Source organism: Rhineura floridana, chromosome 10 (assembly GCF_030035675.1).
Source record: "Rhineura floridana isolate rRhiFlo1 chromosome 10, rRhiFlo1.hap2, whole genome shotgun sequence".
In the NCBI taxonomy this organism is placed as follows: domain Eukaryota; kingdom Metazoa; phylum Chordata; class Lepidosauria; order Squamata; family Rhineuridae; genus Rhineura; species Rhineura floridana.
This window is the reverse complement of record NC_084489.1, coordinates 54,792,198-54,819,463: the sequence shown is the minus strand read 5'-3', so window position 1 is coordinate 54,819,463 and position 27,266 is coordinate 54,792,198. Positions and strand designations below refer to the sequence as shown.

Here is a 27,266-nt window from a genome sequence, read left to right as displayed (position 1 = left end):
AATTATTTAGGTTTAATGTTGTTGTTAGTACAGTGGATTAGACTGTGTTATGAACAGCTTGGAAGCACAGGCTAGCATCTGGTATTGAAACACCTAAAATGGCACCCTTGATCCACAGCTCCCATGAACAATCAACCAGAACCAAAGCAAGAAGGAGCTGGGGAGTGAAAAGTGATTTTAGGTCTTTTGTTGTACTGGCACTTGCTTTGTTCTTACCCCTACCAAGGTCTTCACTGTTGCTCTTCAGCCTCCACTTGCCAGAGACTGAGGCAGAGTATACACTTTAGACCCATATATATAGCCTGTGGTGAGCCAAAGGAGAGAAGTCTTCCCTCTGTAGTGGCACCACTGTGTGATACCAGCTTGGGGAGAAAACATGATTGTACAAGCTCAGCACCTACCCCTGAAAAGTTCACAAGCCTGATTAAGAGATGGACATGCCACATTTACTCAGCTTTCCATAGGACACGACATAACAGGTCTCATCTAATTGCAGGAGTTGCCCATATGAATTGCCACACAGAAACTATAGAGCTGGTCAGTTAATAAATATCTAGACTCTAAACAAGGCTTTAGAAACATAAATTCAAAATATTTATAACTAGCGAGGAATGCCCGATGTTGTTCAGGAATTCTAAGGACATGATCACTCCCGCGCGCCCCCTTCGGTGCCGAACTCATACAGCACCGTGGTATACCCCGGAGCTGAGAGTGATGAAGCAAGAGAGAAGGAGGCTAGAGTGCAGGTGGAGGCGAACTCCTGACGGATGTAATCATTCTTTGGTAAGTGCTTCCACTAAGTTGTATGTAAAAGCGGTTAGGGCAGCAAAGAGGTCTTATTTTGCTGCCACCATTAGATCATCTCTTTGCCTTCCAGCGGAGCTTTTTAGGGTGGTACGAGGGCTTCTAAATTTTGGCCCTCATGATACTAAGGAAACATCGGAAGCCCGCTGCAACGAATTTGCGGAGCAGTTCCAGGACAAGATTGCGTGCATCCGTCGGGACTTAGACTCTGATGTTATGACAGATGAATCCATTGAAGTGTCCAGAACGCGGTCTTGTCCTTTATTGTTGGATGAATTTCAGTTGGTGCAGCTCGAGGAAGTGGACAAGGTGCTTGGAATGGTGCGGGCGACCACGTCTGCTCTGGACCCCTGCCCATCTTGGCTGGTGAAGGCCGGCAGGGATGTAACCACCGGCTGGGCCAAAGAGGTGATAAATGCCTCCTTGAGAGAGGGAGTAGTCCCTGGTAGTCTCAAGGAGGCAGTAGTGAGACCTCTTTTAAAGAAACCTTCTTTGGACCCAGATGTTTTGAACAACTATAGACCGGTGGCGAATGTCCCTTTTTTGGGCAAGGTCTTGGAGCGGGTGGTCGCTGGCCGGCTCCAGGCGCTTTGGGATGAAACCGATTATTTGGATCCGTTTCAGTCCGGTTTTGGCACTGAAACAGCCTTGGTCGCCCTGTATGATGACCTTTGTTGGGAGAGGGACAGGGGGAGTGTGACTCTGTTGATTCTCCTTGATCTCTCAGCGGCGTTTGATACCATCGACCATGGTATCCTTCTGGGGAGGCTCGCAGAGTTGGGAGTTGGGGGCACTGCTTGGCAGTGGCTCTGCTCCTACTTAGCGGATCATCGCCAGAAGGTAGTGCTTGGGGAACATTGCTCGACACCCTGGACTCTCCATTGTGGAGTCCCTCAGGGGTCGGTTCTGTCCCCCATGCTCTTTAACATCTACATGCAGCCTCTGGGTGCGGTCATCCGGAGTTTTGGAGTGCATTGCCATCAGTACGCTGATGACACGCAGCTCTACTTCTCCTTTTCACCTTCTTCAGGTGAGGCTGTTGATGTGCTGAACCGTTGCCTGACCGCGATAATGGACTGGATGAGAGCTAATAAACTGAAACTCAATCCAGACAAGACTGAGACACTGTTGGTGAGCTCTTTACCTGCCCAGATGGTGGATGTTCATCCTGTTCTAGATGGGGTTACACTCCCCTTGAAGGAACAGGTTTGTAGTTTGGGGGTCCTTTTTGACCCTTCTTTGTCGCTTGAGGCTCAAGTGGCCTCGGTGGCACGGAATGCGTTTTACCATCTTCGCCTAGTAGCCCAACTACGCCCCTATCTGGACAGTGACGATCTCGCCTCAGTTGTTCACGCTCTGGTAACTTCTAGATTGGATTACTGTAATGCGCTCTACGTAGGGCTGCCCTTGAAGACTGTTTGGAAACTTCAGCTAGTGCAAAACGCAGCAGCCAGGTTGTTAACGAGGACCCATCGGTCCGCTCATATAACACCTGTCCTGGCCCACTTGCACTGGCTACCTATCTGTTTCCGAGCCAGATTCAAGGTGCTGGTTCTGACCTATAAAGCCTTACACGGTGTGGGACCGCAATACCTTGTGGAACGCCTCTCCCGCTATGAGCATACCCGTTCACTTCGTTCAGTATCTAAGGCCCTCCTCCGGGTACCAACTTATCAAGATGCCCGGAGGATTGTTATTAGATCTAGGGCCTTTTCTGTGGTGGCCCCCGAATTGTCTAACAGCCTACCTGAGGAGATACACCTGGCGCCTACGGTACTTTCTTTTAGGCGCCAGGTTAAGACCTGGCTATACTCCCAGGCATTTTAATGTTTAATGTTTCATGTTTAATGTTTTTAGTTTAACTTGCTGCTATCTGTTACTGATTTTATTGTAATATTGTATTTTAATCCTGTTTTGTACACCGCCCAGAGAGCTACTAGCTATGGGCGGTTTATAAATGAAATAAATAAATAAATAAATAATAAATAAGGAACCTTCAGCAACCCTCACTGACAATCAGAGTCAATGCTCAAGGGTTCAGTTTGCCATCTTATTTCAAAATGGCATCCAGCAGCATCCAAACATAGTCAAAAACCTGCTCCTCTGTCACAGGAGCCATTGGGCCCAATTTGGTTATGATATTTTAAGCAGTGTCCAAATTAGTGCAGTTTTAAAAGGTGCAGTGGTGTACAAAAATAGACAAAAATTTGCTCCTTGACCTCAGGAACCATCATGCCAAATTTGAATATGATACTTTAAGAGGTGCTGAATATGTAAGTGTATAGACAAACAATTGTTCAAAATATGTAGTAGCTCCTAACACTGTCCCTTGGCTATTAGAATACATAAGGGGAATTTTACTTCATAATTTTACATATAAACACTTGAATAAACATCAGCTGCTTAAAACAAAGACTGTCAGCAACAAAACTTGCTGATCTGACACATGAAAACCTCCTTAACATTAAGAAGTTCAAATGTTCTTGCACATCTATGTAATTTTGTGAAAATAGCATCCTGTGTTCTAAAGTAGCTTACTGTAGCACGACACATCCAGACATGCAACCTAAGCAAAATTTCCTGTAAAGATTGAGATTATAGGGTATGGTAAATTAATTGGAGTTATATAGATTTTTACTTTTCTTTCCAAGGATTAGTTTAAATGTTTGTAGTCAGCAGAAATTTTAAAATCACAATTATTTTCTTAAGGGGCTTAGAGAAATGAGCAAGCCTACATTCTCACTGAAGTGACAAGGGTACATTATGAGAAACATAATAGAGGAAAGACAAAATTAGGCTAGCAACAGGATTAGCTTTGCAGAACTGCATGGTACTGTTGGACACTGAGCCCTGGTAACACACAGCCATTCTTTGGGTCTATAGACAAACAGAACATGCTGTGAAGCACCTTCTGAAGATGTTGCTGTGGCCAGAAGTAAGGCCAAAACTGCATGGCCAAAGCCACAAGCTCCAGGTGCTCTATTTCTGGGTCAAAGGGAACATTATGCAGTGCTACACAGTGCAGTGAAGTTGTGGATTGGGCTTTAATAATCTATACCCATTGGACTTTGCTTTGCACATAGTATAGAATACACAGTAACTAATACAGCCTTTTAATTGACTGTGTCTTTTCTGTAGCTCTGCTTATTGTACTCCAGGTTCTTATTTGTCAGAAGCTAACCAGGGTCTCTTAGCTGGTCAGTACTTAAAGATGGGTGAACTTCAAAGAGCATCTGTTGCGTCAGTAAGTGGTGTTGGTGGCTCAGTAGGGGGTATGCTTTCCCTTGACTCAGTCATAACCAATGTATTGGTATAGCATTGACAAACAGTTTCCTGGATGTGCATCTCAAAGGTCCTTTCTACTCTGAGGATATTAAAGCTCCTGCAATACACTTTGACACCTGGAGGCCCTTCACCTCCTGGGTACAGAATAATAATATTTTATATATTGTTATAAGGACAATGAGTGGGTAAGTCTATAGAAAGTTTTTTTAGAAGGGTTTGGAAAGTTCTTGAACTTTTCTTCCAAATCCATTCTAAATTTGCAGTGAGTTGGCTGAAAACATTTGCCAGCGATTCCTAAAAGAACTGCATCTTTATGAGTTTGAATCCTGCAGGGCATGTAAAGTGCTTTGACATCCTGTGCAGATGAAAGGTGCCATGTGAATGTAATTCTAAACTCATCCAGTTACTCATTTCATGCATATAAAAATATGTGTTTAATTATTTTTTTCCATGGAGTGTTGCAATTTTACAAAATTTATGTTGGTCTTCCAAAAGCTAAAAGGAGATATATAACAGTAATTAATATTTAGGAAAATATTTCAGTGATGTTATAAAGATGGTACACCAAGGCTTTAAAAACCTAAGATGCATTGGTGGTGCCTAATGCAATTCACACTGACTAGTTCACCAAAGAGGAAATAGACAGGATATCACTATTAATTTTTCCTGTAAAGACACATGGACATGGTTCAGATGTAATTGGTAAAACTGCAGTCTTGCCCCTCCCTTCCCAGCCACCTTCAGTGCTGAGATTGTGGCCTCTTTAAACCTCAAGTTCCCATTACATCCTAATGGGGAAATGTTGGTTTAGTCCTTGCTTATTATTGATGATGTGAAACCATAGTTATAGGTTTAAGATGGGTAATACGTCCAAAACAGAACTTCCTTTTTGCTGCTTTAGATGTAAAGACTCTGACAAAACAGTTGCTGACTTGCTTAGTTGCTGACACTGAATTTACTTTTAAAATAGAAAATATTGATCAAGACTGAGATCTACCTAAAATGCAATGTTGGGTAAAGATAATGGCAGGGTGGCTGTTTTTTTTTAAAAAAATCACTTTTACATTAACTGTGGGGTCAGTGTATTTCGCTTGCTGGGAAATCTAAGAGAGTTGACTTCCCAGTATGATACTTATGGGGAGATAAAAACTGGCTCCATACAGGCCAACTGAGAGCTGAATAATTTCTTTCCAACCCATGACTTGCAATCAACCTAAAGTTCAGTGGTACTTATTTGTAAATAGGTCTGCATGGAGTTGCAGCCCTGGAACCTGAAGCCCTGAATATCAAGACACTTGGTATATCTTTTTAAATAAATAAATCCTGATTTGTAAATGAATAGTCCCCTGCTTTAATGATTGAGAAGTAATTAATTAAAGGCATACTTTGATTATTATGGCTTAAAATGGTACTGCAGTTCGCTTATATTCTGCGTGCTTGCTTCATGCAGCAGCTTATACCAGACTGGGACATCCTAAATAGAGGGCAATGTGCTATAGCCAATAAGATTAGTTTTCAGTAATGTTTCTGCTATAGTAAGCTATGGCATGCTACAAAAATATTTTTCTTCTGTTAGTATCTCCTTTTCTATTGCCTGTCTCTGCTTGCTTTGTACTTAACATTCTCTTTACCTTATTTGTGTAACTTTTAGTGCAAAATGTAATTTTTTGTTGTCAGTGTGATGTTCTGCTTTTACGATGTAAGTATGGCCATCTATATATATATTATATGCTTTTGTACAATTTGTTTGATCATAATCCATCTTATATGAACATGTTTTACCATTATAGTACCAAAAAGCTACACAAGACACCATTATTATTGTTTTATTATTATTTTTGTGTAGAAAAGTCATCGTCTTCGTATCATGGCAGCGATCTAGAAGGTGATGGCAATATCATGTGGTCAGAAGTCACAGATGAATGCCTTGAACTCACACAGTACCTTACAGAGCATGGCTTTGCTGGAATGGAAGTAGACTCAAAAAGCAAAGAGCTGGTTTTAAATATCAGTTCTCGACTTCAGGCAGCAGTTGAAAAACTTCTGGAAACAATAAATGAAACCACAAATCAGGTAGCATTCCTTAATTATATCCTTCGTAGACTATTTAGGAGGGGGGCAGGAAACACTATTGGAGATACCAATGAATGATTCTGTCAATTTCTGTATAGGTTTTGAAAATCTCTTCTGATTTATTGGGGACGTTTTGAGAGTAGTTTCTTGTGGTCTATTGCTGTAACATTGCCAATTTCTTAACCATGGTTAAGAGAGTGGGCTGCAGGCTTCTTTCTTCGCTGGTGCAAATTTCCCCTTCCTTTCATTCCCGTGGCTTGAAGCTGGTTTGCAAAACTGTTTAGTGGTAACCTGTAAGGGTAAGCTATGGTTAAAACCAGGAAGGGAGAGGAGATAACATTCGTAATGGAGCTGGAGCATGTGAGCCCATGACTTATTCCTCACCTCTTAATAACGGGTAAAAATCTTACATTCTTATGTGTGCATTTTTTGTTAATGTCTGATATTGTGAATACATAGAGATGTAACTATTAACTATTATGAAGGTGTATGTTTTATGAGAAAGCTTTGTGTCAAGTAAAAAAAAATCAAGCAATATTTTAAAAGTAGCCAGTTGTGTTAATAACATAGCAGCTTTTTCAGTAGATGTTTCAGCCAGCTTTCTTAAAATGTTAATGAAAAATTAACCAGGTAGGATAGAATAGTTGGGGGTTCTATTCCCCCCCCCAGTGTGTGGGTGTATAGGTAGATATAGATATAATACCTTAGAAAACTGAGCACTGGTGTGTCTAATAAACTAGCTATAGTCCTGATTCCTTTTCATCAGCTGAATTAGGTTCATTGATTTTCCACCTTTGTCTTACCTTGTGGTGGTTGTATGACTATGTTAACATGTGGTTTTTCAGGGATTATGTTAAGATTTTCAGATCTTACAAAAGATCTAAATTTTATTTTCGGAAAGTTATTTCAGTTACATGTCTAATTGCGTTTAGGACAATGACATAAATTGTTCAATGTTGTGATAAGCTAAATCAAACTGCTTTAAACTACAGTTGTCATTTGCTTGTTGTATTTTGGTTGCCATGGCTTTGTTCTTGCCTTCTTTTGGAGTGCAGATATTTCTTGTTTGGATTTTAAATTTGAGGGGCTGGCATATGTATCAGTTTGTTGATGGGCACATTTTTGGGGTATGGGGAAGTTCCGCACATAAACACTGCATAGTAGCTAAACATTAAGAAATTATTTTAAATCCTTCAGTCCCATACCATCCATGCTATCAAAGTGCTGAAAGTGTAGTTACCAATTTCAGCTAGTGTTTATACCGGATCGCCCTTGTTCAATGCCACTAGTTAATATATTTTCTAGCAACGTGTGTGTATACCAACGTAGTTTTCAGTGGGATTTCATCTGCAATGCCATTTTTTCAGTGTTGGTTTTCTTAGGATGAAAATACTCCATTTAATAACTAGTGAATCATAGGGCTGAATGTGTCTTGTATCAGAATATTGTTTCATTGGATTTGTTTCAGTCTGCTTATCTGACTGGGAACCTTTTATCTCTCCATCTCAATATTTTTCTGCAAAGAGAACACTTTTTGAGTTATTATACTTAATGTGTTTACTCATCTCTTCTGCTCCCTCCCTCTTCCTCCTCCTCCTAAACTTGAAGTTTTAGAATGTCATGTATGTGCACGCCAAGTTTGAATTCAGTTTTTCAATGTTGAACATTCTCCTATCAAAAATGGTCAGTTGATTAGGTCAGTTTTTAATCTAAAACACAGAACGATCTTCGGAAACAGCAATAAATCATAGCATGCATAGTTTTAATATTCAAATGAGGAAATTAAAGGTCTTCCATGCCTCAAAATGGTGTCATATTTGAAACTGAAACATGATTCTATGCTCTGTCCTCAGTCTGTCAAATAATTTTGAAATAATCTCAATGTTCAAAGAAGAGAGAGCTCTTTCCTCCCATCCCTTTTAGAAGCAGGTGATTGGATCAGACCCATCTTTGAACTTAAAATGTGCAGTTATATTTCATATCTGCCTACCAAGTTGAATCCTGAAAGCTCAATATCTCAAGGGGAGGTATTGCATTGCAAGTGAACAAGCAGAAATTGCCAGGCAAGTTAAATCAAAGTCTTCACTTCTCTTGGCCAATAAGTGCATCATTTTACAAACTGTGTCTTCACAGGATTTAATATAAAATATTATTCTCCTTTTCACCTGCTCTCACTCATCTCCCATAAACCTCCAAAGGAACTATGTGCTTGTGAAGTTGTGTAAATAATGTGATCTTTGTACAGTAGCAGAAAAATCTAGGAACAGTCTGAATTTGGCCCATCATGTAACTCATTGACTTGCACATTGATCCTAGTAGAAACAGAAACCTTGCTAGGAGTTTTTGCAGGCTGTCAATGTTAAAGGTGTGAAGCAGTTGTCTTGCTCCTAATTATGATTCAAAATGGATTTCAAGTACGAGGCAGTAATTATCTTTAGGGTCATTTGCTTGATATGACTGTATCTTAGAAATATTCTTTGCAAAAGCGTGCAAAATAATCTATTAGTCCTGAAGCTATTGTTTTAATCCCTTCTGAACTCTGTTTCTGTGCTCTGACTTGGATTTTGAATCTTGTCAGGCAAGGTTTATTGTGGGTGTGTAAATTCAAATTCCATCGCCTGTGTACCTGCAGGAAAGAAATTAAGCCACTCCTACTGTCCTGACCTCTTCCTTAGCAGAGGTATTGAGAGACAGCCTTTTTCTTTGCACAATGAAGTTTTATCTGACTTCAGAACAGTTCTTTGGAGAACTTCAAGGAACGAATAAATAAATAATACTTTACGATATTATTGACTCTACTTTGGTAGAGTTTCTTTTATGTTTACAGCTGCTGCAAATTTTTGTTGTGATGGATTAACTGCTTGCTGCAGTGTATATGGTCTAATAATGAAGATATCTCTTTCCTTCGCTGAATTCCTGCTTCATGTTACCATTCCGTTTTGTTTGAAATACCTTTCCGCATTTGGTTCTGAGGGGAAAAGCCGTAGTTCAGTGAAGTCTGCAAATGTTGGCCCTTTGTTTTTCTTCTCAAGTTGATATTTACTTGGGCTTCTATGTACTTGCGGGTTACTTGTCCGGATGTGAACTGATAGTTCCTGCCTCCCTGCAGCAGTCAGACAATTGGTGAACTAGTTTGCCATTTTTCTCAGAACATTGAAACCTTTCACAGCTAAGGTAAAGATTTTTGTCTGATGACAGAGGGCAGCAAGATTATTCTGGAATGGATTCCTACAGCACATATTGGGCATCAAATATATTCAGTAGCTTGAAGTCAGAGAAAGGCCAGGAAGAAGATACTTATGAAGTGGAATCTCGTGTGCCTTTACCATATCCGTTTCCTTTCACTGATCAGTTGGATGAAAATAACTCTGTAGTTGTCAATACTTCAGTTTTTCATTTTAGCCACAGGAAAAATGGGCATCGATTAAGAGTTGTTTCAAAAATTTCTCTGCCTACACCCCCTTATTCAGTAAGTATGAAAGAACCCGAAGGAATGTTAATCTTGCTCTGTGTGTGTGTGTGTGTGTGTGTGTGTGTGTGTGTGTCTTACATGCTAGCAGAAATTGCAGTGGGGGAGAGTTTTAAACTATATACTTGAGATTATTTTTGTATCTCATACAATTTTGTATTTTGTAATAGAAGCTAACCAAAGTTTTCTTAAGTTATTGACACTATACAGTGGAATGCAACATATAATGCCAGTATGGACATTATAAACAGACCCAGATGTAACATGTTACTTTAGTGCTTACCACTTAAACCTGAGGTGCAAGAGTGGTATGACTGGATTGTGGAGCATATTTAACTATTATTTAATAGTCACAACTACCCTTTTCATTGATTTAATTTTATTTGATAGATGTTTATCGCTCATTTCAGGAAAATAACCTCAGAGGGTGAAAAAAAGAATCCTTAAGTATAAGGACGGTTTTCAACTCAGAATGTATGCTTCTGTTTGCACTCTAAACTGAGAGCAAAATTGTTATACTAGACAATAGAAAACACGTGACAAAATGAGGGTCATACACCCACATTAGGCAAAGTGTTAGATGTGCTGTTTTAATAGTTAATAGTTTAATTTCTAAGTGGGCCTAACTTCAGTGTATAGTAGAATGAGAGAAAGTAATGGCAATCTAATGTTACTTTCTAATAAGATACTTTAAATAAGTATTTAAACAAGCCAAGATGTAGTAGTGTATTCCTCAGAAAGCATCTGAGCATTTTTGTTAGCTGTCATGTATCAAAAGGAAGGGAAATCTGTTTCATATGATTTAAATAACCATTTGGAATTTTATTTTGTGTTATGATACAACGTGCAACCTGAGTGACTTGAAAACCTATAGAGTGCTATGTGGGGTAGAATTCTGTCTAACTATGTTGGTATAGTTTTGCTGCCTTCAGATGCGATGATGGGGCTGGAACACCTAGATAACATTTTTCCCTTTTCCCTGGGATAGTGGAGGACATTAGAAATGCTCCATGAGTGCAGCAGTCATCATCCAGCCTGCTGCTCTCCTAGCAGATACCTGGATTTTGAAGGCCCTTCCACACAGGCAAGCTAGGTTGCTGAATGTAAAAGATTTATCCCTAAGTACACATCACTGCAGTAGGGGAACCCTGTTTCTATGCAGCATTTGGCATTTTGTTTGCAGCCATGTCCTCATTGTTAACCAGTTGTTAATGCTAAAATGGTTGATAAAAATAGAAGGGCTTTTCTTGATAAAGCCAGGTGCTATGAGGAACATAGTATTATAAGACACATAATATGTGAATGTATTGTACATAGCCACCATTACCCATACTTATAAAAGAATGGGTGTGAGTTCTTTTCTTTCCTGCAGTTAAACAAATATGTGTTCTGTCATTTTGTAAATTGAGTACCACGTGAAACGTCAGCAGCCTTACCTGGCCTTAGCAGCTAGGCTGAACTCTTTTCACTTGTTTGAGATAAGAAAAAAAAGATAATAAATTTTAAGTAAAGTGATGCCATACCCTAACTTACTTTATTTAAGCACATGGCTTCAAGAATGTTACTTCTCCAACTCTGTGTTGTGATCCTGATCTTATAATTATACCAGGTGATTCTTTGTCATGGATCAAAGATCCATTCAAGGTAGAGAGGCAGAATTTTTGACACAGAACTGAAATATTGGCTTTTGAGAGGAATAGATTTTTTGGGGAAAACCTTTTTCAGTGTTTAAAATTCTGTCAGTTAAGTAGGTGGAATTTCCACAAATTAAACAATGGATGGAAAATATACAACATGGGTAACAGCAGTGCCCTTCACATATTAATTCATACTTATTAAAGAGCTTTAGATCCTAATGAATATTGCCTATAGGGCTGTTTCTGCTTCATTGTGGTCCTCTGATTTGTGATCTGAGTGAGTTTTGTTAATGCTGCCCATGAATATTATCTTGAGCATGGTAGAAAGCACAAATATTTCTCATGAGGTAGAATTATTATTTGTGACATGTAATCAGTTGTCCCGCATTACTTTTCAACCATCCTAATTAGAAATGTTGATATAAAATTTGCAATAAAAGATAATATGGGTAATGTGTTCTGAGAATTTTATTAAGTACTGGAAAGTTTGTAATTAACATAAAAGTGAGCCTCTCATAAGTTGTCATAAACGATCAAGTCTCAAGTTCCGGCACCTGGACACGGATATGGTCATGTGACAGTGTGATTCATTGTACTACAGTATGCAGGTATTTACTTATCTTACTGACCATATTGTGTGGGCAATAAAGTTATGATTTAGAAGTCTATATAAATTATTGAGAAGGCCGCATCATCATTTTGTTTTATTTATTTATCATTCCATAACAAGTTCACGTTTCCGGTATAAGACCTGGGAAAACATATTTTTAAAAACCATCATATTTTAACTTTTTTTATTCTCTTATTCCATAGCTTGAACATGCTAAAGTTACACAGACAGAATTAATGAGAGAGTCCTTTAAACGAGAACAAGAAGCCACTGAATTTCTCAGATGTCAGGAGGAATTACAAGAGCGACTCGATGAAGAGATTAAAGCTAGAGAGCAGTTGGCATTGGAGCTCAGCAAAGCAGAGAGTGAGTAATGAGTAAACCTTTCAAGCATTAGAAATAGATTCTCTTAATTATATCAGCATTTGCAGTATTTTAATTCTTTGCCTGGAAATTTCAAAAATATAGAGCAACCAATTTAGTGATCTCTTGAATCCCTATCAAATTTTCAGGTAGTTATGGATGAATTATCCTTTTTCAGCAATAAGGAAAAGGAAACTGCAAGTAAATAGAAAAGAAAATTAATTCAAATCACTCCGACAGAAAGAAAAGCCACCATAAAGAGAAAGAGACAGACAGCAGAAATAAAGAATAAAATATATAAATGAATGTCTTGTCCAAAAGGTTAGGGGAAAATATTAACCTTGCTAAGAGGGAGAGGAATTTCAGAGTCCTCCTGCAGTATATAATCTCTTTCTCTTTAACCTGCACTTCAAATTAAGCTATGTTAAAGGTTATTTCCTGAGACCATCTATATCAGTCCTTTGTTCTGAGATGGACAGCAACATTCTCTTGAGGATTTTTTGATGAGAAAACAGCAAAATGAGGATTTTAGTGGTTGGTTCAACTCTGGCATATATTATAGAGAATTCTTTCATCAATGAATATTTTTAATTTTCATGCCACCAGTAGGAGTAATGAGCTCTATACTCACAATATCATATTTTGTATATGATTCAGATTCTGTTAAACCTGTGTAACAGGATGTCAGTTGCCATAGAAACCTATCACCATTGTACATGTGCTTTCAATAGACACTAGCATAGAGTAAGACACACAGAATATTTCTGAAAAATTCTGTTTACTGAGCAAGGCATAAAATGCAAGATTCAAAAAGTAGGGCTCAACTTCAACAATTTTTTGATCAGCTACTTAAAAATATATATATAAAGAAAGATGTTATATTGAGTGGATGCCCATGGCCAATATTTTATAACACTTCAGCTTTTCAGGTAACTCCTCTTTGAAATGCATATGAGTCTTTGAATGATTCAACAGGTGCTTGGGTCATGGGTCAATGCATTTTTAGTTTAGAAATCAAAGGGCCCACAATTTGACTGCACTTAACCATTCACAGATATTGTCATGTGAACCCATCCTTTAGTAAGCTATATATTGTTATTTAATTAATAAATTCTGACTAATATAAAAAAGTTGTTACTTACATTGTACTAAATACAAAATAAATTATTTTAATATTTGAATTGTGTTGTGCTTCTTAAAAGTTTTGAATTTGTATAATTATTCTTTAAAAACTTCTTGTGTTGTATATTAGCAATTACAATGCTTTCATTAGCACAAACACATACTGTGCATTAAAACTGCAACTGTGTACACATTTACTAGGGAATAAGACCTGTTGAACTCAAAGGGACTTGCTTCTTGAGTATACATTGATAGGATTGTGCAAAAAATAACTACTTCTGACTGAACATTCATTGATCTTTACAGAAATCTGTCAAAAGATATGTCTGGAATTGTATTTTACCTTGAGATGAACAATACTTTCTCCTCACTGCTAAGTGTCTTACTAATGTGCCCTTGGACAGTTCTTGTGAAAGTGAAGGCATATATATATTTTTAAAGATCTGACTCATGGCTACTTCTTAGGAGCAGTATTTACAGGCTTTGACACTGCAGCAGCCAACACCTTTATAGTATGGTTTTCATCTAAACAACAAGGCAAATCACCTTGATTTTTAGAGAAGGCAGATTTAAGCTACTGCAAACTTTCTTCTTTGATAGGGTTCCAGTACATTATGTATGTGCACTCATACTAAAATTGTCTAAATTATGTCCCTCTGTCCTGTCATAAAAACTTCCATATATGTTAAGCAGTGCCACTGACTACAGCTATAAAGTATGTGCACAGTAAGAGTGGTGAATTTTTCTTCCTACTGCTCTTAGTATTTAATAGTTTTTTTTCTTCACTGAAAATGCCCATTTAACTACATGTCTGTGACTTGTCCAGTGTCCTTTTCATGTGGTGGTATAATCCTAGGACAAATAACCATATGCATAAGGTATATGTTGGAGTATCAGTCTAGCTACCTGATACATTTGCAGGTAGATCCTGGTGCCATTGTTATTTAAAAAACAAGCCTACTGAACATGTTTGTTGGAGGCCCTTTTTCCTTCTCCATCATTTGCAATATCTTTACAATAGACAATGGTTGGATCCAGACTTACCCCTCTGGAAATAGAAGAGCTCCTTCTGTTTATAGAAGGGACCGTGATTCTCCCTGCCCCCTGCAGTCTCCAGTGATACCTCCCAGTGTTTGAGATGGTCCCATAACCTTCTGGAATAGCTTTTCAGAAAGTTCAGGAGGGCCAAAGGCAAAACTGGTAAAAATTGCCTGCCCCGCCCCATTTCTCTAGCACAAGCAGAACTCCACCCATTACCAGTCTGGATCCAATCCAATGACTGTAGTCCTGTTTTTCACTTACAATATATAGAGATGTGTGTGTAATTGTGGAGAAGAATTATAAAAGTACGCCCAAGTTGGCCAAGTAATAGCAACTGGTCAGACTGCATTTTACAACTAACTAGATCAAGTTTAGTCCTGCAGCCCTGTGTAGGATGTCTGCTGTAGAACTTCATACATGTATAAGCCTATTTAATTATGTATCTTAGCTGTTTTCTCCTGAGCTGTGTCTCAGGCAAAGAACTCTTAACCACACTTACGCACCCTGCATTAATAGCAATAGAAGTTTATTTGGATTATTTGGATCCATACCAATCGGGTTTCAGGACTGGACATGGTACTGAAACAGCCTTGGTTGCTCTGGTGGTTGATATGAGGAGGGCATTAGATAGGGGAGAATTCACCTTTCTTGTCCTCCTGGATCTCTCAGCAGCTTTTGATACCGTTGACCACGGTATCCTGTTAGATCGCCTGGAGGGACTGGGAATAGGAGGCACTGTTTTACAGTGGTTCCGATCCTTTCTCTCTGACAGGCATCAACAGGTAGCATTGGGGGATGAGGTCTCAGACCCTTGGTCCCTCATTTGTGGAGTGCCACAGGGCTCTATCCTCTCTCCCATGCTATTTAACATCTATGTAAAACCGCTGGGAGCCATCATCAGGAGTTTTGGGCTGCGGTGTCACCAATATGCTGATGACACGCAGCTCTATCTCTCTTTTAAATCCTCACCGGAGTTGGCTGTGGAAACCTTGTCCAAGTGCCTGGAATCCGTGAGTGGGTGGATGGGAAGGAACAGGCTGAAGCTCAATCCTGATAAGACCGAGGTGCTGCTTGTGGGTGACAGGGGAAGGTTAGGTGTTGTTGACCTGAAGCTTAATGGGGTGAGTCTACCCCTGAAGGATCAGGTCCGCAGCCTCGGGGTTGTTCTTGATTCCAAGCTGTCCATGGAGGCTCAGATTTCGGCAGTGAGCCGGGCAGCTTGGTATCAGCTACACCTTATACGGAGGCTGCAACCCTACCTCCCTATTCATCAGCTCCCACTGGTAGTACATGCTCTGGTCACCTCTCGATTAGACTACTGCAATGCGCTCTACGTGGGGTTACCCTTGAAAACGGTCCGGAAATTACAACTGGTGCAGAATGCGGCGGCTCATCTGCTCACAAACAGCCGCCGCCGTGATCACATTACGCCAGTATTATTTCATCTACATTGGCTCCCAGTTGTTTTCCGGGCCCAATTCAAGGTGTTGGTGTTAACCTTTAAATCCCTATACGGTCTCGGCCCAGTTTACCTGAAGGAGCACCTCCAGTACCACCAATTAAGCCGCCCAACTAGATCAGCCACGCAGGGCCTCCTCTCAGTCCCACCAACGAAAACAGCTAGGTTGGTGGGGACTAGAGAGAGGGCATTTTCAGTGGCTGCCCCCACTCTGTGGAACTCCCTCCCGTTTGATCTTCGCCATGCCCCTTCCCTGGATATATTTCGCCGAGCCTTAAAAACTTGGCTCTTTGGACAGGCCTTTGGGATCTCCAGGATGGGCTAAAATTGTTTAAATTGTCTATTGATTGCCCTACATTGTTTTATAGTGCTGCTATTTAAAATGGTTATTGTTGACTGCATTGTATTTTGTGCTGTGTTTATATTGTATTTTATTGTATTTTAACGTGTACGTCACCTAGAGTGGCTTCGGCCAGATAGGCGACACAAAAATTAAATTTATTATTTATTATTATTATTCTGCCTATGTATGTTAGCTGCTCTCTGCTGTGCATGAATAAAAATAGTGAGCAGTTCTTTTCTTCAATAGCAGTAGTGGTTTTGGCAGTATCTTTACAGGAGCCTTTTGCCTTTGTTTTAGTTTGTGTGGGGCTTCTCTTAAAAATTAGTTGCCAACCAAGAAGTTAGCAATATGTGGGCTCCTCCAGGAGGAAGGGTGAGATATAAATTCAATAAATAATAATAAAATAAAATTTACTAACAGATGTTGTAACTTAACATGCTGTTTGGAAAGTCAATATTTTTCTTATTTGGACTAGTGGTGTGGTGATCAGTATTTGGGGTAAAGCCCCTAAATAATATTAAAGGATATTATTATTAAATAAAAAGTAAGGGATATTTTCCCTGGAATGTAAGATGATCTCAGATGGAACTTGAGTTCCCCCTGGTGGTTGAAGGCAGAAATCGCTGTTCATTTTAGCAGAAGTCTTTTGACTCTCAAGTGAACCTGAGCTCCAGTTTTCTTTCTGCCTTTGCCCCCCCCCCCTCTGCTGGATGAGTCTCAACAGGAACTGATGAGGCTACACAAAACTCTTCTGAAGGTGTCTTGTGTAGTGCCCTTTGTAGCTGATGCCACTATGGATGCAGTACAGTTTTCTGATCACTCCTTGGCAGCAGGCATATTCTCAAGAAGAACACTCTGGCTTCACAACTGGGAAGCAGATGCTTTTTCATACTCCAACCTAGCTATTAAACTGTTTGTGGGTGTCAAACTGGAGATTTGGCATTGGAGGGTCGGAATCCAAGGACAAGAAAAAGTTGATGTATTTGATCCGGAAATGGAGAACAGGTGTTCCTTTTATAGGCTGAACCATTCTTACTAATCCTCCCAGTCTTTTTGCTGTTTAAGACATTCAGGGAGGGGAAGAGATTTGGGGCCTCACAACCTGCCTGGAGTAGACAGTACTTTGGCTCAAGAGGGCAACAGTTGTTTTTAGGCAAGTTTGCTTCACCTCTGAAGCTCAGACCAACAAATCAGTTCTGACACCATTGTGCCTTTGCAGGTATTTTCTGACAAATGGCAGTCCACCACTTCAGAGCAATGGATTCTGGAGATCCACAGACAGGGCCTACAACTATAATTGTCTTCCCTATCTCCTCATATGTGTCATCCTACCTTGGTTCCATCCAATCCAGAAAAGAGTTCAGGAAGTGACCCAGTACCTTCTGAAATAACAGATGTGGAACCAGTTCAACCAGGAGAAATTTAAGTTTAAAGAAATTTAAGCCCATGCCCTTTAGACTGACTTAAGCCTCCAGAGCATCATGAAGATTATGATCAACCTAATGTCCCACCTACATCTTCAAAGGATCCACGTCTATCTCTATTTAGACAACCTTCTCATTTGTCCTCCTTTCCTGCCACAGGCAATGCAGAACATTCCGATCACCTTAGCTGCATCAAAGACCATTGGTTCCTGGTCAGCATCAAGAAGAGCCATCTCCTTCAACCCTGAGCTAATTATGCATCTGGGAATCCTCATAGACACAGAAGTCAAGAGCATAGCTTTCTTCCTGGACCGGGTATCCAGGATTCAATCTGCAATATGGTCCATCATAGGAATATCTTCAGTGGATCTTGTTGTATTGGAAAATATTATGAGCCTCATGATCTCAGTGATCCAGGTCACCCCATGGGCAAGACATCACACAAAGCCCCTTCAATGGGTCCTCCTCTGTTACCAGTTCAGTACTGCATCCAGACATCACCTTGAAGTGCCTCTATACCACTTAGTCTGCCATTCATAGAATCATAGTATAGTAGAGTTGGAAGGGGCCTATAAAGCCATCAAGTCCAGCACCCTGCTAAATCCAGGAATCCAACTTAAAGCATACCCAACAGGTGGCTGTCAAATTGCCTCTTGAATGCCTCCAGTGTTGGAGAGCCCACCACTTCCCTAGGTAATTGGTTTCATTGCCATACTGCTGTAACAGTTAGGAGGTTTTTCCTGATGTTCAGCCAAAATCTGGCTTCCTGTAACTTGAGCCCATTATTCTGTGTCTTGCAGTCTGGAATGATTGAGAAGAGATCCTGGCCCTTGTGTGACAACCTTTCAAGTACTCGAACAGTTCTGTCATATCACCCCTTAGTGTTCTCTTCTCAAGACTAAACATGCCCAGTTCTTTCAGTCTCATCACATAAGGCTCTGTTTTCAGTTCCCTGATCATCCTTGTTGTCCTCCTCTAAACCTGTTCCAGTTTGTCTGCATCCTTCTTAAAGTGTGGTGTCCAGAACTGGATGCAGTATTCAAGATGAGGTCTAACCAGTGCCAAATAGAGGGGAACTAGTACTTGATTTAAAAAAATATACTTCTGTTAATGCAGCCTAAAATAGCATTTGCATTTTTGTAGCCACATTGCACTGTTGGCTCATATTCAGCTTGTGATCAACAATTCCAAGATCCTTCTCACATGTCATATTGCTCAGCCAAGTGTCCCCCCCCACCTTGTAACTGTGCATTTCGTTTCCTTTTCCTAGTTGTAGAACTTTGCACTTGTCCCTGTTAAATTTCCTTCCACTGGTGGCTTCAGAAGACCAATCTGCAGAAAGGGGTTCTTCTCAGAAATCCCTTTCATACAGTGATCATCTCAGACAACAGTCTGACAGGATAGAAGGCTCTGTGCAAGAGCCTAATGGTCCAAGGGTCACACCTTTCGGTCAACCTCCTGGAGAAGTGTATTGCCCAACTAGTGATTCATCATTTTGTGGGAGTGAGACCCCATGCTCTGCCCTAGTAAGAACAAATAATGGGACCTCTGAAACCCATATAAATTGTCAAGGGGGGACCAGATCCCCGGCCCTTCACAAGGAAGCTTCCTTGCTCCTACATTGGGCAGAGGAACATTTAAAATCCTTGACAGTAGAGCACCTGAAGGGGGATGACAATGCCCAAGCAGACTAGTTAAGCAGAAAGCAGCTGCAGCAGATAGACCACTTCATGTCTCCACTCAGTTGTCAAGTCAACAGATTCTTCTCTTACACAGCCACTACAGTTGAAGCAGTTGATGCTCTCAATTCTCCTTGAACTCCAGGGGCTAGGGAGATGCCTACTGATCCCTCTTCTGTTCTGAACACTGTGGAAAGTTTGGGAGTATTGGGTGATGCTGGTGTTAGTGGCTCCATTCTGACCCCAGAGACCCTGTTTCTCCAAAACTGTCAATCTGGCAGTGTCTCTTCCATGGCCACATTCACTCCGGGAGGACCTAACACAGGGTCAACTCAATCATTCAGATCTAGCATGGCTGACCTCTGTGCTTGGAAATTGAACAGAAATGTTTCCTAAAGATGGGGCTGCTACTCTGTGTGGTAATAATTATAGCTTCCAGGTGCCCTTCCACTGTCTGGCTGATACATGGAAGTATTTGAACGGTGGTGTTCTAAGTATGGAGTTGCTCCAAAGAAGGTCAATATCCCTGAAGATTTATCCTTCCTTCAAGATGGCCTGTTTGTGGGCCTCAAACCAAATATGCTGAAGTAACAGGACTGTGCCTTATCTTCCATTTTGTCAAAGAACCCAGACAAGACACTTGGCTTTCATCCATTTCTCAAACGATTCCTGCATAGGGCTACTTTGTTTTCCCCTCCAACTCAACATAGATTCCCTACATGGGATTTGCATAAAGTACTCACCACATTGCAGAAATCTCTCTTTGAGACACTGAAGTCTATTTCTCTCTGGCTCCTGTTCTTCAAGGTTCTCTTCAGCTCCAAGAATCTCAGAACGGAATGCTTTATCAGTGGCTAATCTTTTGTGCACATTCCATAAAGACAGAGTTGTCCTGAGAACAAATTCAGCTTTCTTCTTAAGGTCAACTGACCTTTTCACTGTCAACAAGAGTTTATCTTGCCTACTTTTTGACCTTCTCCTGTTATTCCCTTTATGTCACTCTGCTATCTGTATGGCTTGTCATAAAAAAGCTGGAGTTAGGGTCCATGTGAGATCCAAAATGAATAGCAATTTCTGCCATCAAACCCTAGGGGGAGCTCAAGTCCCAATTCAAGGTGTTGGTGTTAACCTTTAAATCCCTATATGGTTTCGGCCCGGTTTATCTGAAGGAGCACCTCCAGCGTCACCAACTATGCCGCCCGACAAGATTCTCTCAATCCCACCAACAAAAGTAGTTAGGTTGGTGGGGACTAGAGAGAGGGCTTTTTCGGTGGCGGCCCCCACTCTCTGGAATTCCCTCCCGTTCGATCTTCGACATGCCCCTTCCCTGGATACCTTCCGCCGAGCATTAAAAACTTGGCTGTTTGGTCAGGCCTTTGAGACTATCGGGATGGGCTAATTATATACTCAATCCCCACTGCTATGTATTACAATTGCTGCTATTCTGTCACTGATGATTATTTGTATTTTATTGTATTTATTGTATTTACTGTATTTTGTATTTTATTGAATTTAATATGTACGCCGCCTAGAGTGGCTTCGGCCAGATAGGCGGCCTAAAAATTAAATTATTATTATTATTATTATTATCATCATCATCATCATCATCATCATCATCTTTACATGCATGTAGAAGTACTGTTTACAGTAAGACCTTTTCCTATATTGCAATTGTGATATGCCTGATTGCTTTTATAGGCTTTCAGGTATAAGAGGATCAGGATTCAAAGAATGGCCCAGCTTATTTCATGTACCTACCATCAACATCCCAACCACACCACTACTATCAAAAAGCATATCAATTGTGGAAAAACTTTAGAAGCAAATGTTTATTTGACTTGGGGATTAGCTTTGTAAAAGGAGAAAATACCACCAGATTGGCCTAGTTTCTAGGGCATGCCTAAAGTAATTGTTTGGATTCCAGCCAAGTACAGGAATTCTAATTTCTCTCATGCATACAAGAACCAGCTGCCCATTAGCTACTAGGCTAAGTTCAAGGTGCAGGATTTGGTGTATAAAGCTCTAATCAGCTTGGGACCAGAATACCTGAAATGTTGTCTCACCCCTTATATACCTAGTTGATAACTGCACTCTGCAGGTGAGGGTATCCTGCAGATACCATCTCATCAGGAGATCTGTTCTGCACTACAGAGGAATATGCACAAATACTTATTGTGCGGCAGCTTCCCTTTGGAATTCACTCCCCTTAAATATCCAGAGCTTAGAAAAGTTACTTTTTTGAACTACAACTCCCATCAGCCCCAGCCAGCACCATGCTGATGGGAGTTGTAGTTCAAAAAAGTAACTTTTCCAAGCTCTGGTGCCATCTCTGTTGTTGTTTTGGCACCTATTGAAGACCTTCCTCTTTCAACAAGCCTTTTAAGTAGAGACCTTATCCCAGTCTGCATCTGTGTTGGACCTGTTTTTAGATTTTTTTCAAAAAAGATATTTTAAATATTTGTTTTAAAGTTGTCTTTAAAGATGTTTTTAGTTTACCCCTGTGGGCTCCTTCTGGAGGCAAGGTGGAATATAAATTTGATTAATTGATTAATTGTGTGGCGTAGTGGTTAAGGTGTTGGACTATGACCTGGGAGACCAGGGTTCGAATCCCCACACAGCCATGAAGCTCACTGAGTTACCTTGGGCCAGTCACTACCTCTCAGCCTCAGAGGAAGGCAATGGTAAACCCCCTCTGAATACCATTTACCATGAAAACCCTATTCATAGGGTCACCATACATTGGAATCAACTTGAAGGCAGTCAATTTTTTCCATTATTTTTATTAATAGTAATAATAATAATACCTTAGGACAGTGGAGAATTCAGTGGGACTGAAGTGTGGGAAAGAGCAAATAATGCTACAAAGTACTTTGAATGTTTAGCTCTTGGAGTGGGGAACAGGCAATAAAATTCTTTTGGTGTGTGTTTTCTTAAAATATGTAGGCTTACCAAATGTGTTTTTTAATCCATGGCAGACTAAATGGGCTTTGCATCTGAACTGTATTTGGTACAAAATCTACATGTATATAAATCTTCATGTTATCGTATGCTTTTGTGAAACATTTTAAGAGACTACTGACATTTTAGACTCGTGCTTCAGAACTGTTCAGCTATGAAACAATCAATTTAACTTGTGAAAGCTTGTTGAAGTACCCTTTTATTGATGTATCTAACCTGGGAGTCCATGAATCAACAAATGTTATGCTGGAAAAATGTCAGTTCAAAAAATACATTGACATAATTCACAATAGTGATGTATTAAATTGTGGCAAGTGACGAATTTCTGGTTAATTATCTATCCCAATAATGATTCAGTATAAGCATGTTTTTAATTATTGTCCCTTTTGAGAACATTGCATTTATCATAATCTCCTTTGTAAGCCAGGGATTGTGATTTGTTTGCTCCCACTTCACCTCTCCCCTAGTGGGATCATCTGTGCATTCATATGTGAATGCAGCCATTGGGTTTGAAATCATCATTGTAAGGTATTTAAAACACAACCCATTTTGATATATACAATATGCATATGTCACTTTTGGAAAAATCTTTGGTATCATTAATTAAAGTCATTTTGTAGTTTCATAATTTTGTTAAACAGCTGGAAAATTAAACCTTTTTTTTAAAAAAAATCTGAGCAGTAAACAAGCAGATTAGTAGAATTCATACTGATTTAAGACTTGTCTGTTTTTATGTATGCCCAAGAAGTTGATATATATTTTCAAGAAGAAAAAAAGACATCAATAAAAAATCATCACTCCAAGACACTTTACTAATATATGGATATGTTGAAGTAACTTTTTTGGTTATAGCTACATGCTAATAAAATATAGTAGGGCTCTTAGAAATTTATTGAATTTGAGATTGTTATGCCTGTTTGTGTGTGTGTGGGTGTTTGTGTGTGTGTGCACACACAGGAGTATGCTGGTAACACCTACATCTGTGTGAACATACTGTATTTCACTTCAACATGCACACATTCTATCTTATTGACATCCCATAAGGAAGCTGTCTCACAAAATTAATTAAGGGAAGCTATATGGTGATTTGATTAGGAATGTAAAACTTAAGAATGAAGGGGAAAATATTCCAGGTTTAGTGATGTAGGATAAAGCTTTTCAACCTTTTTCACATAGCTGTTGATGTTCTGGTCAGAGCTGCCAACAGGTTTTCTAAAATGTTGGTTCTGCAGTTTGAAAAACATCCTTGAAAAACACCATGCTTGATTTAAGTATCTCTCCTTTTCCTATAGATTTTATTGATGGCTATGCAGATGAAAAATCACTTCTGGAAAAACAAATCCAGGAAAAAACAGATGCAATAGACCATCTTGAGCAAGAGCTACTTTGTAAAGGTAACAAATTACAGGAACTAGAGGCTGAGAGACAGCAGCTTCAAGAAGAAAAGGAGTTACTCTTCAGACAAAAGGATGCTATGAAAGCTGATGCAGGACCAGTAGAACAACGTATGTATTCCTCTCAGTCTTCCAAATATGTTATCTTTTTTTTCACTTATTATTTAGTAGATTTTCATATTTTTTATAGAAAGGGAGGGTTGGGTAGGTGTCTCCAATTAGGTCAGCTGCCCTCTGTGTGACAGCATCTTTCATGGTTCTCAAAACAAATCCACACTATTGAGGATCAGTTTTGAGAAACATGAAAAAATCACTGGTTTGCGTCAAGCAGAGCAGACATTTTCCCAAGGTTCTTCCTACAGACAGAACAACTCCCATGGTCCATATAATGAAAATTCTTCCAACACCAGACATGGCAGTCAGCACTTAGTGGAAGCAAGGAGCTACTTGCTCAACTTCACTTTCATTTTCATATTTTGCATTGAGTGAAGGAGTTGACCACTTACATACCTAGATACCTCATGGTGACACCCTAAAAGCCTGATTAGGCTTTAAGCCTAGATTGTTCCTGGAATTTATTCATTCATATTTTTTGACTGCAGAATAAAATGTGTGATGTCCCTATGCTTTTTTTTTTATAGAGACCCTCTGAATTAGATGGATGTTTTGGTGGAATTAAAACCAACCTAAACACACACATACCACTATCCATTGAAAAAACAATCAAAACTCTTACAATTGCAAGTGGATGCTTCAGTTAAGAAGTCTTACTGAGTAAATGAGTTATAAACGCTATTGGCATCCAGACTCTTAACCACCCAACTCCTCTTCCCAAAGGATTTGTGTGTCTTTTCTTAGTAATGTGGCCAAAATGATGGCAGTATTGACGATCAGAGAGGGAAGCTTAGTTGAATCCCCTGAGATGAGAATACACAGGTTTATAATTAAGTCCTCTAACAAACACAAAGAATACAGGAGTGCAGTCAGTGCAGGCTGGCTCAATATCCTTGATCGTAGCTGACATTACAGGCAGTCGTTTATGGGTTACAAAAGAATCCATAGCAAACGGTTAAGTTACAAAACAAGGATCCTCTCTATCTCTTCAACAGTGAGGCACAGAATGAAATTAAACTCTCTAGCACCGTGACTAAAGACTTGAATCCTAAGCTGAAAACTCTCATAAAAGAGTCAGGCCCTTACTAAGATACGTAGCCAAATTTTGCTGCAAAAACCGGCCCTTCTCTGTTCTAGAAATATGAACAGTAGACCGGGGGGCTGATGTAGTTCCCTTGTAGATGTCAGTATGCAGAACAAGCTTACCTGGAGTTATCTGGAACCAAGGCCAGGAACAAGCAGTAGCTACATGCCTCCTGAACCATTCAAAGTGGAGGCAATTTGGGTTAATGCTGGCACAGATTTATAGATGATTGCAACTGTCAGTTTAATGCAGGGTATTCCCATTTGATTCTCTGCCAGTTTTTGCTTTTTATTTAAATCTCTCAGCTGAAATATTTTATTTTTTTCATCTGGCTCTTCCTTCATGGTGCTCAGAACAACATTTTACCTCATAAAAATCCTGTGAAATAATGTAGCCTAAGTGATGATATTTGCCCAATGCTACCTAGTGAGCTACTGAGCTGAGCTGGGATTTCCTTTACCTAAACCCAACACATAACCATAGCACCACAGAGGTCTTGAGTCACAATGCATTGGCTGAAAAATATAAGATTTAAGTATCATCAGAGAAATACGCATATTTACAGGAAAATCCATAGACACCAAAAGAGTGTTGCAGTTCATTGGATGTTTGCTAGAATTTGATGACTGGGGAGATTATGTATGATAAGCTTGGCTTTGTATGAAAATAGTCTATATGAGTCTATATATAGTCTATAAGAGAGACTATATTTTTTTCTCCCAAAAAAATCTGTGCTCGGGAAGCAAAATCCACAATTTTTCAAATATTGTATTATGCTGCAAGCTGCCGTTTTGCTGGTTAGCTTGTAAAAAGAAAACACAAAGCTTGTTTAATGTGTTTGTTCAAACAATATTTGCTTTCGTAAAGCAAATACATGTTTTAATCCTTTTTTCAATAAGAAAACAACATCTTTTTGAAAGAATTTATTTTATAGGTTAAATTACTGTGCTCTAAATGTGTTTAAATAAGAATATGGTCTCTATATCTATGCTATAAGTAGCATGTTGAAGTGTCAGGGTTTTTTTGGAAAAAAGAAGCAAGAATGATTAAAAGAAGTAGTTGCCAACAATTCATTTTGTTCAACTAAATATATTATGTAAAGCTATTAAGATTAGGGCATGGTTTTCTATGTTGCAATTATCTAGTAATCAGTACATTTAATTGCGGTATATTATTTTGAATCTTCAGCGGGACATCTATGGTATAAGTTGGCTGTTTGCAAGACTTTATAAAAAATTAATGTGTATTCTACATAGAAATAGTACAAAAATGCATAACTATTGTACTTAACTGATTAATGTCACATTTCTTACATCCTCAGGCATTTTCACTGAAATCCACATTCTGTCTTCAGCTTCATATTTCTTATATAGTATTACACCTTGAGAAAACTGTAGATGGCATGTGAATTACTTTGCTTCTTGTTTTTTCTGTTCTCCTAGGCCTAGTAGATGCTGCAGTCGATGCAGCTTCCCAAGCAGGTGTGTTTGTATATTGCATGGCCAATCTTTCATTGGGTGGCAGATTTAACGACTACTGACACTTATTAATCATGGTTTCTCTTTGGGCTTTCAGCTTACTGACATTAACTTTTACTGGGCTGCAGCTTTGTTACTGTATTTCATGCTCACAACTTTCTTTTTAATAACAATTGCTCACATGTTCTAAGTGTAGTACATTAGTAAAGTAAAGCAGATTCATTTAATAACCATCATCTTAGTCACATAATGAATTTGTGAGTGGTAATATTTTGTTTGTTTTTGAACCGCAAATATATTGGTTGAGAATACCTTTGCCAAATATGACTTTTGTATTGGCATGTGATGTTTAAGTGAGCAAGCCTGATCTAAGATGATGGTGCCCAAAGATTCTGTATTGTGTAGTAAAAAAATGGCCATTATCTGGTGACTTTTTTCTCTTTCATTGATATGAAAAAGATCCTTATCCATAAATCCATTACTCCACAGTAAACCTCATTTAAAATCAACAAGGGTTTTGTGATTGCAGCATCTATATCTATTATACTGGTGAAGCATATTATAAAGCATTTATCTTGGCATTCCTTCTGGCTATACAAAATGTTAGGCAATATGTGCATTATGGACTCAAGTCTGTGAGAGTTGACTAAGGCTGTCCTCTCTATATGCTTTTTTGGTAGCACTCATGTGGGACTGGCTCAGCATGTCCTTTCCACATGCAGTTTTGATAGCATGGGAAGTGACTATAACACATCTCTTGGTCACATCAGTATAGCCCCAGCTCCCAGGAAGAATGGTGCAGACATGGGAAGTAGCAGGGTCACCAGATTGTCCTGTATGATCTCAAATGTCTAATGTTCCTGGAGTAGCATGGAAAGATTTGCTGCAATGTCACCCATACACTGTGGGCCTTACATTTGTTAGCATTT

The 27,266-nt window shown here is 39.4% G+C and overlaps 1 protein-coding gene and 1 long non-coding RNA gene across 15 annotated transcripts in view; one reads left to right on the top strand and one right to left on the bottom strand.

Annotated features, from left to right (window-relative positions):
* The window catches only part of AKAP9 (A-kinase anchoring protein 9), a 157,814-nt gene that overhangs the window by 75,543 nt on the left and 55,005 nt on the right, over nucleotides 1–27,266 (top strand). For 9 of the 14 annotated variants that reach the window (XM_061587925.1, XM_061587919.1, XM_061587923.1 and 6 more), the window contains 5 exons: nucleotides 5,334–5,387; nucleotides 5,936–6,162; nucleotides 12,082–12,244; nucleotides 23,560–23,772; nucleotides 26,302–26,340. In XM_061587925.1, the coding sequence (XP_061443909.1) occupies nucleotides 5,334–5,387; nucleotides 5,936–6,162; nucleotides 12,082–12,244; nucleotides 23,560–23,772; nucleotides 26,302–26,340 (696 nt within the window). The remainder of the gene's footprint in view (nucleotides 1–5,333; nucleotides 5,388–5,935; nucleotides 6,163–12,081; nucleotides 12,245–23,559; nucleotides 23,773–26,301; nucleotides 26,341–27,266) is intronic. The other 5 variants (XM_061587928.1, XM_061587918.1, XM_061587920.1 and 2 more) reach the window with 3 other exon arrangements.
* On the bottom strand, nucleotides 5,900–14,568 carry LOC133365649 (uncharacterized). Its single transcript, XR_009758276.1, has 2 exons — nucleotides 14,408–14,568; nucleotides 5,900–6,453 (listed from the first exon to the last, which is right to left on the bottom strand). It is a non-coding gene; the product is annotated as an uncharacterized LOC133365649 (long non-coding RNA).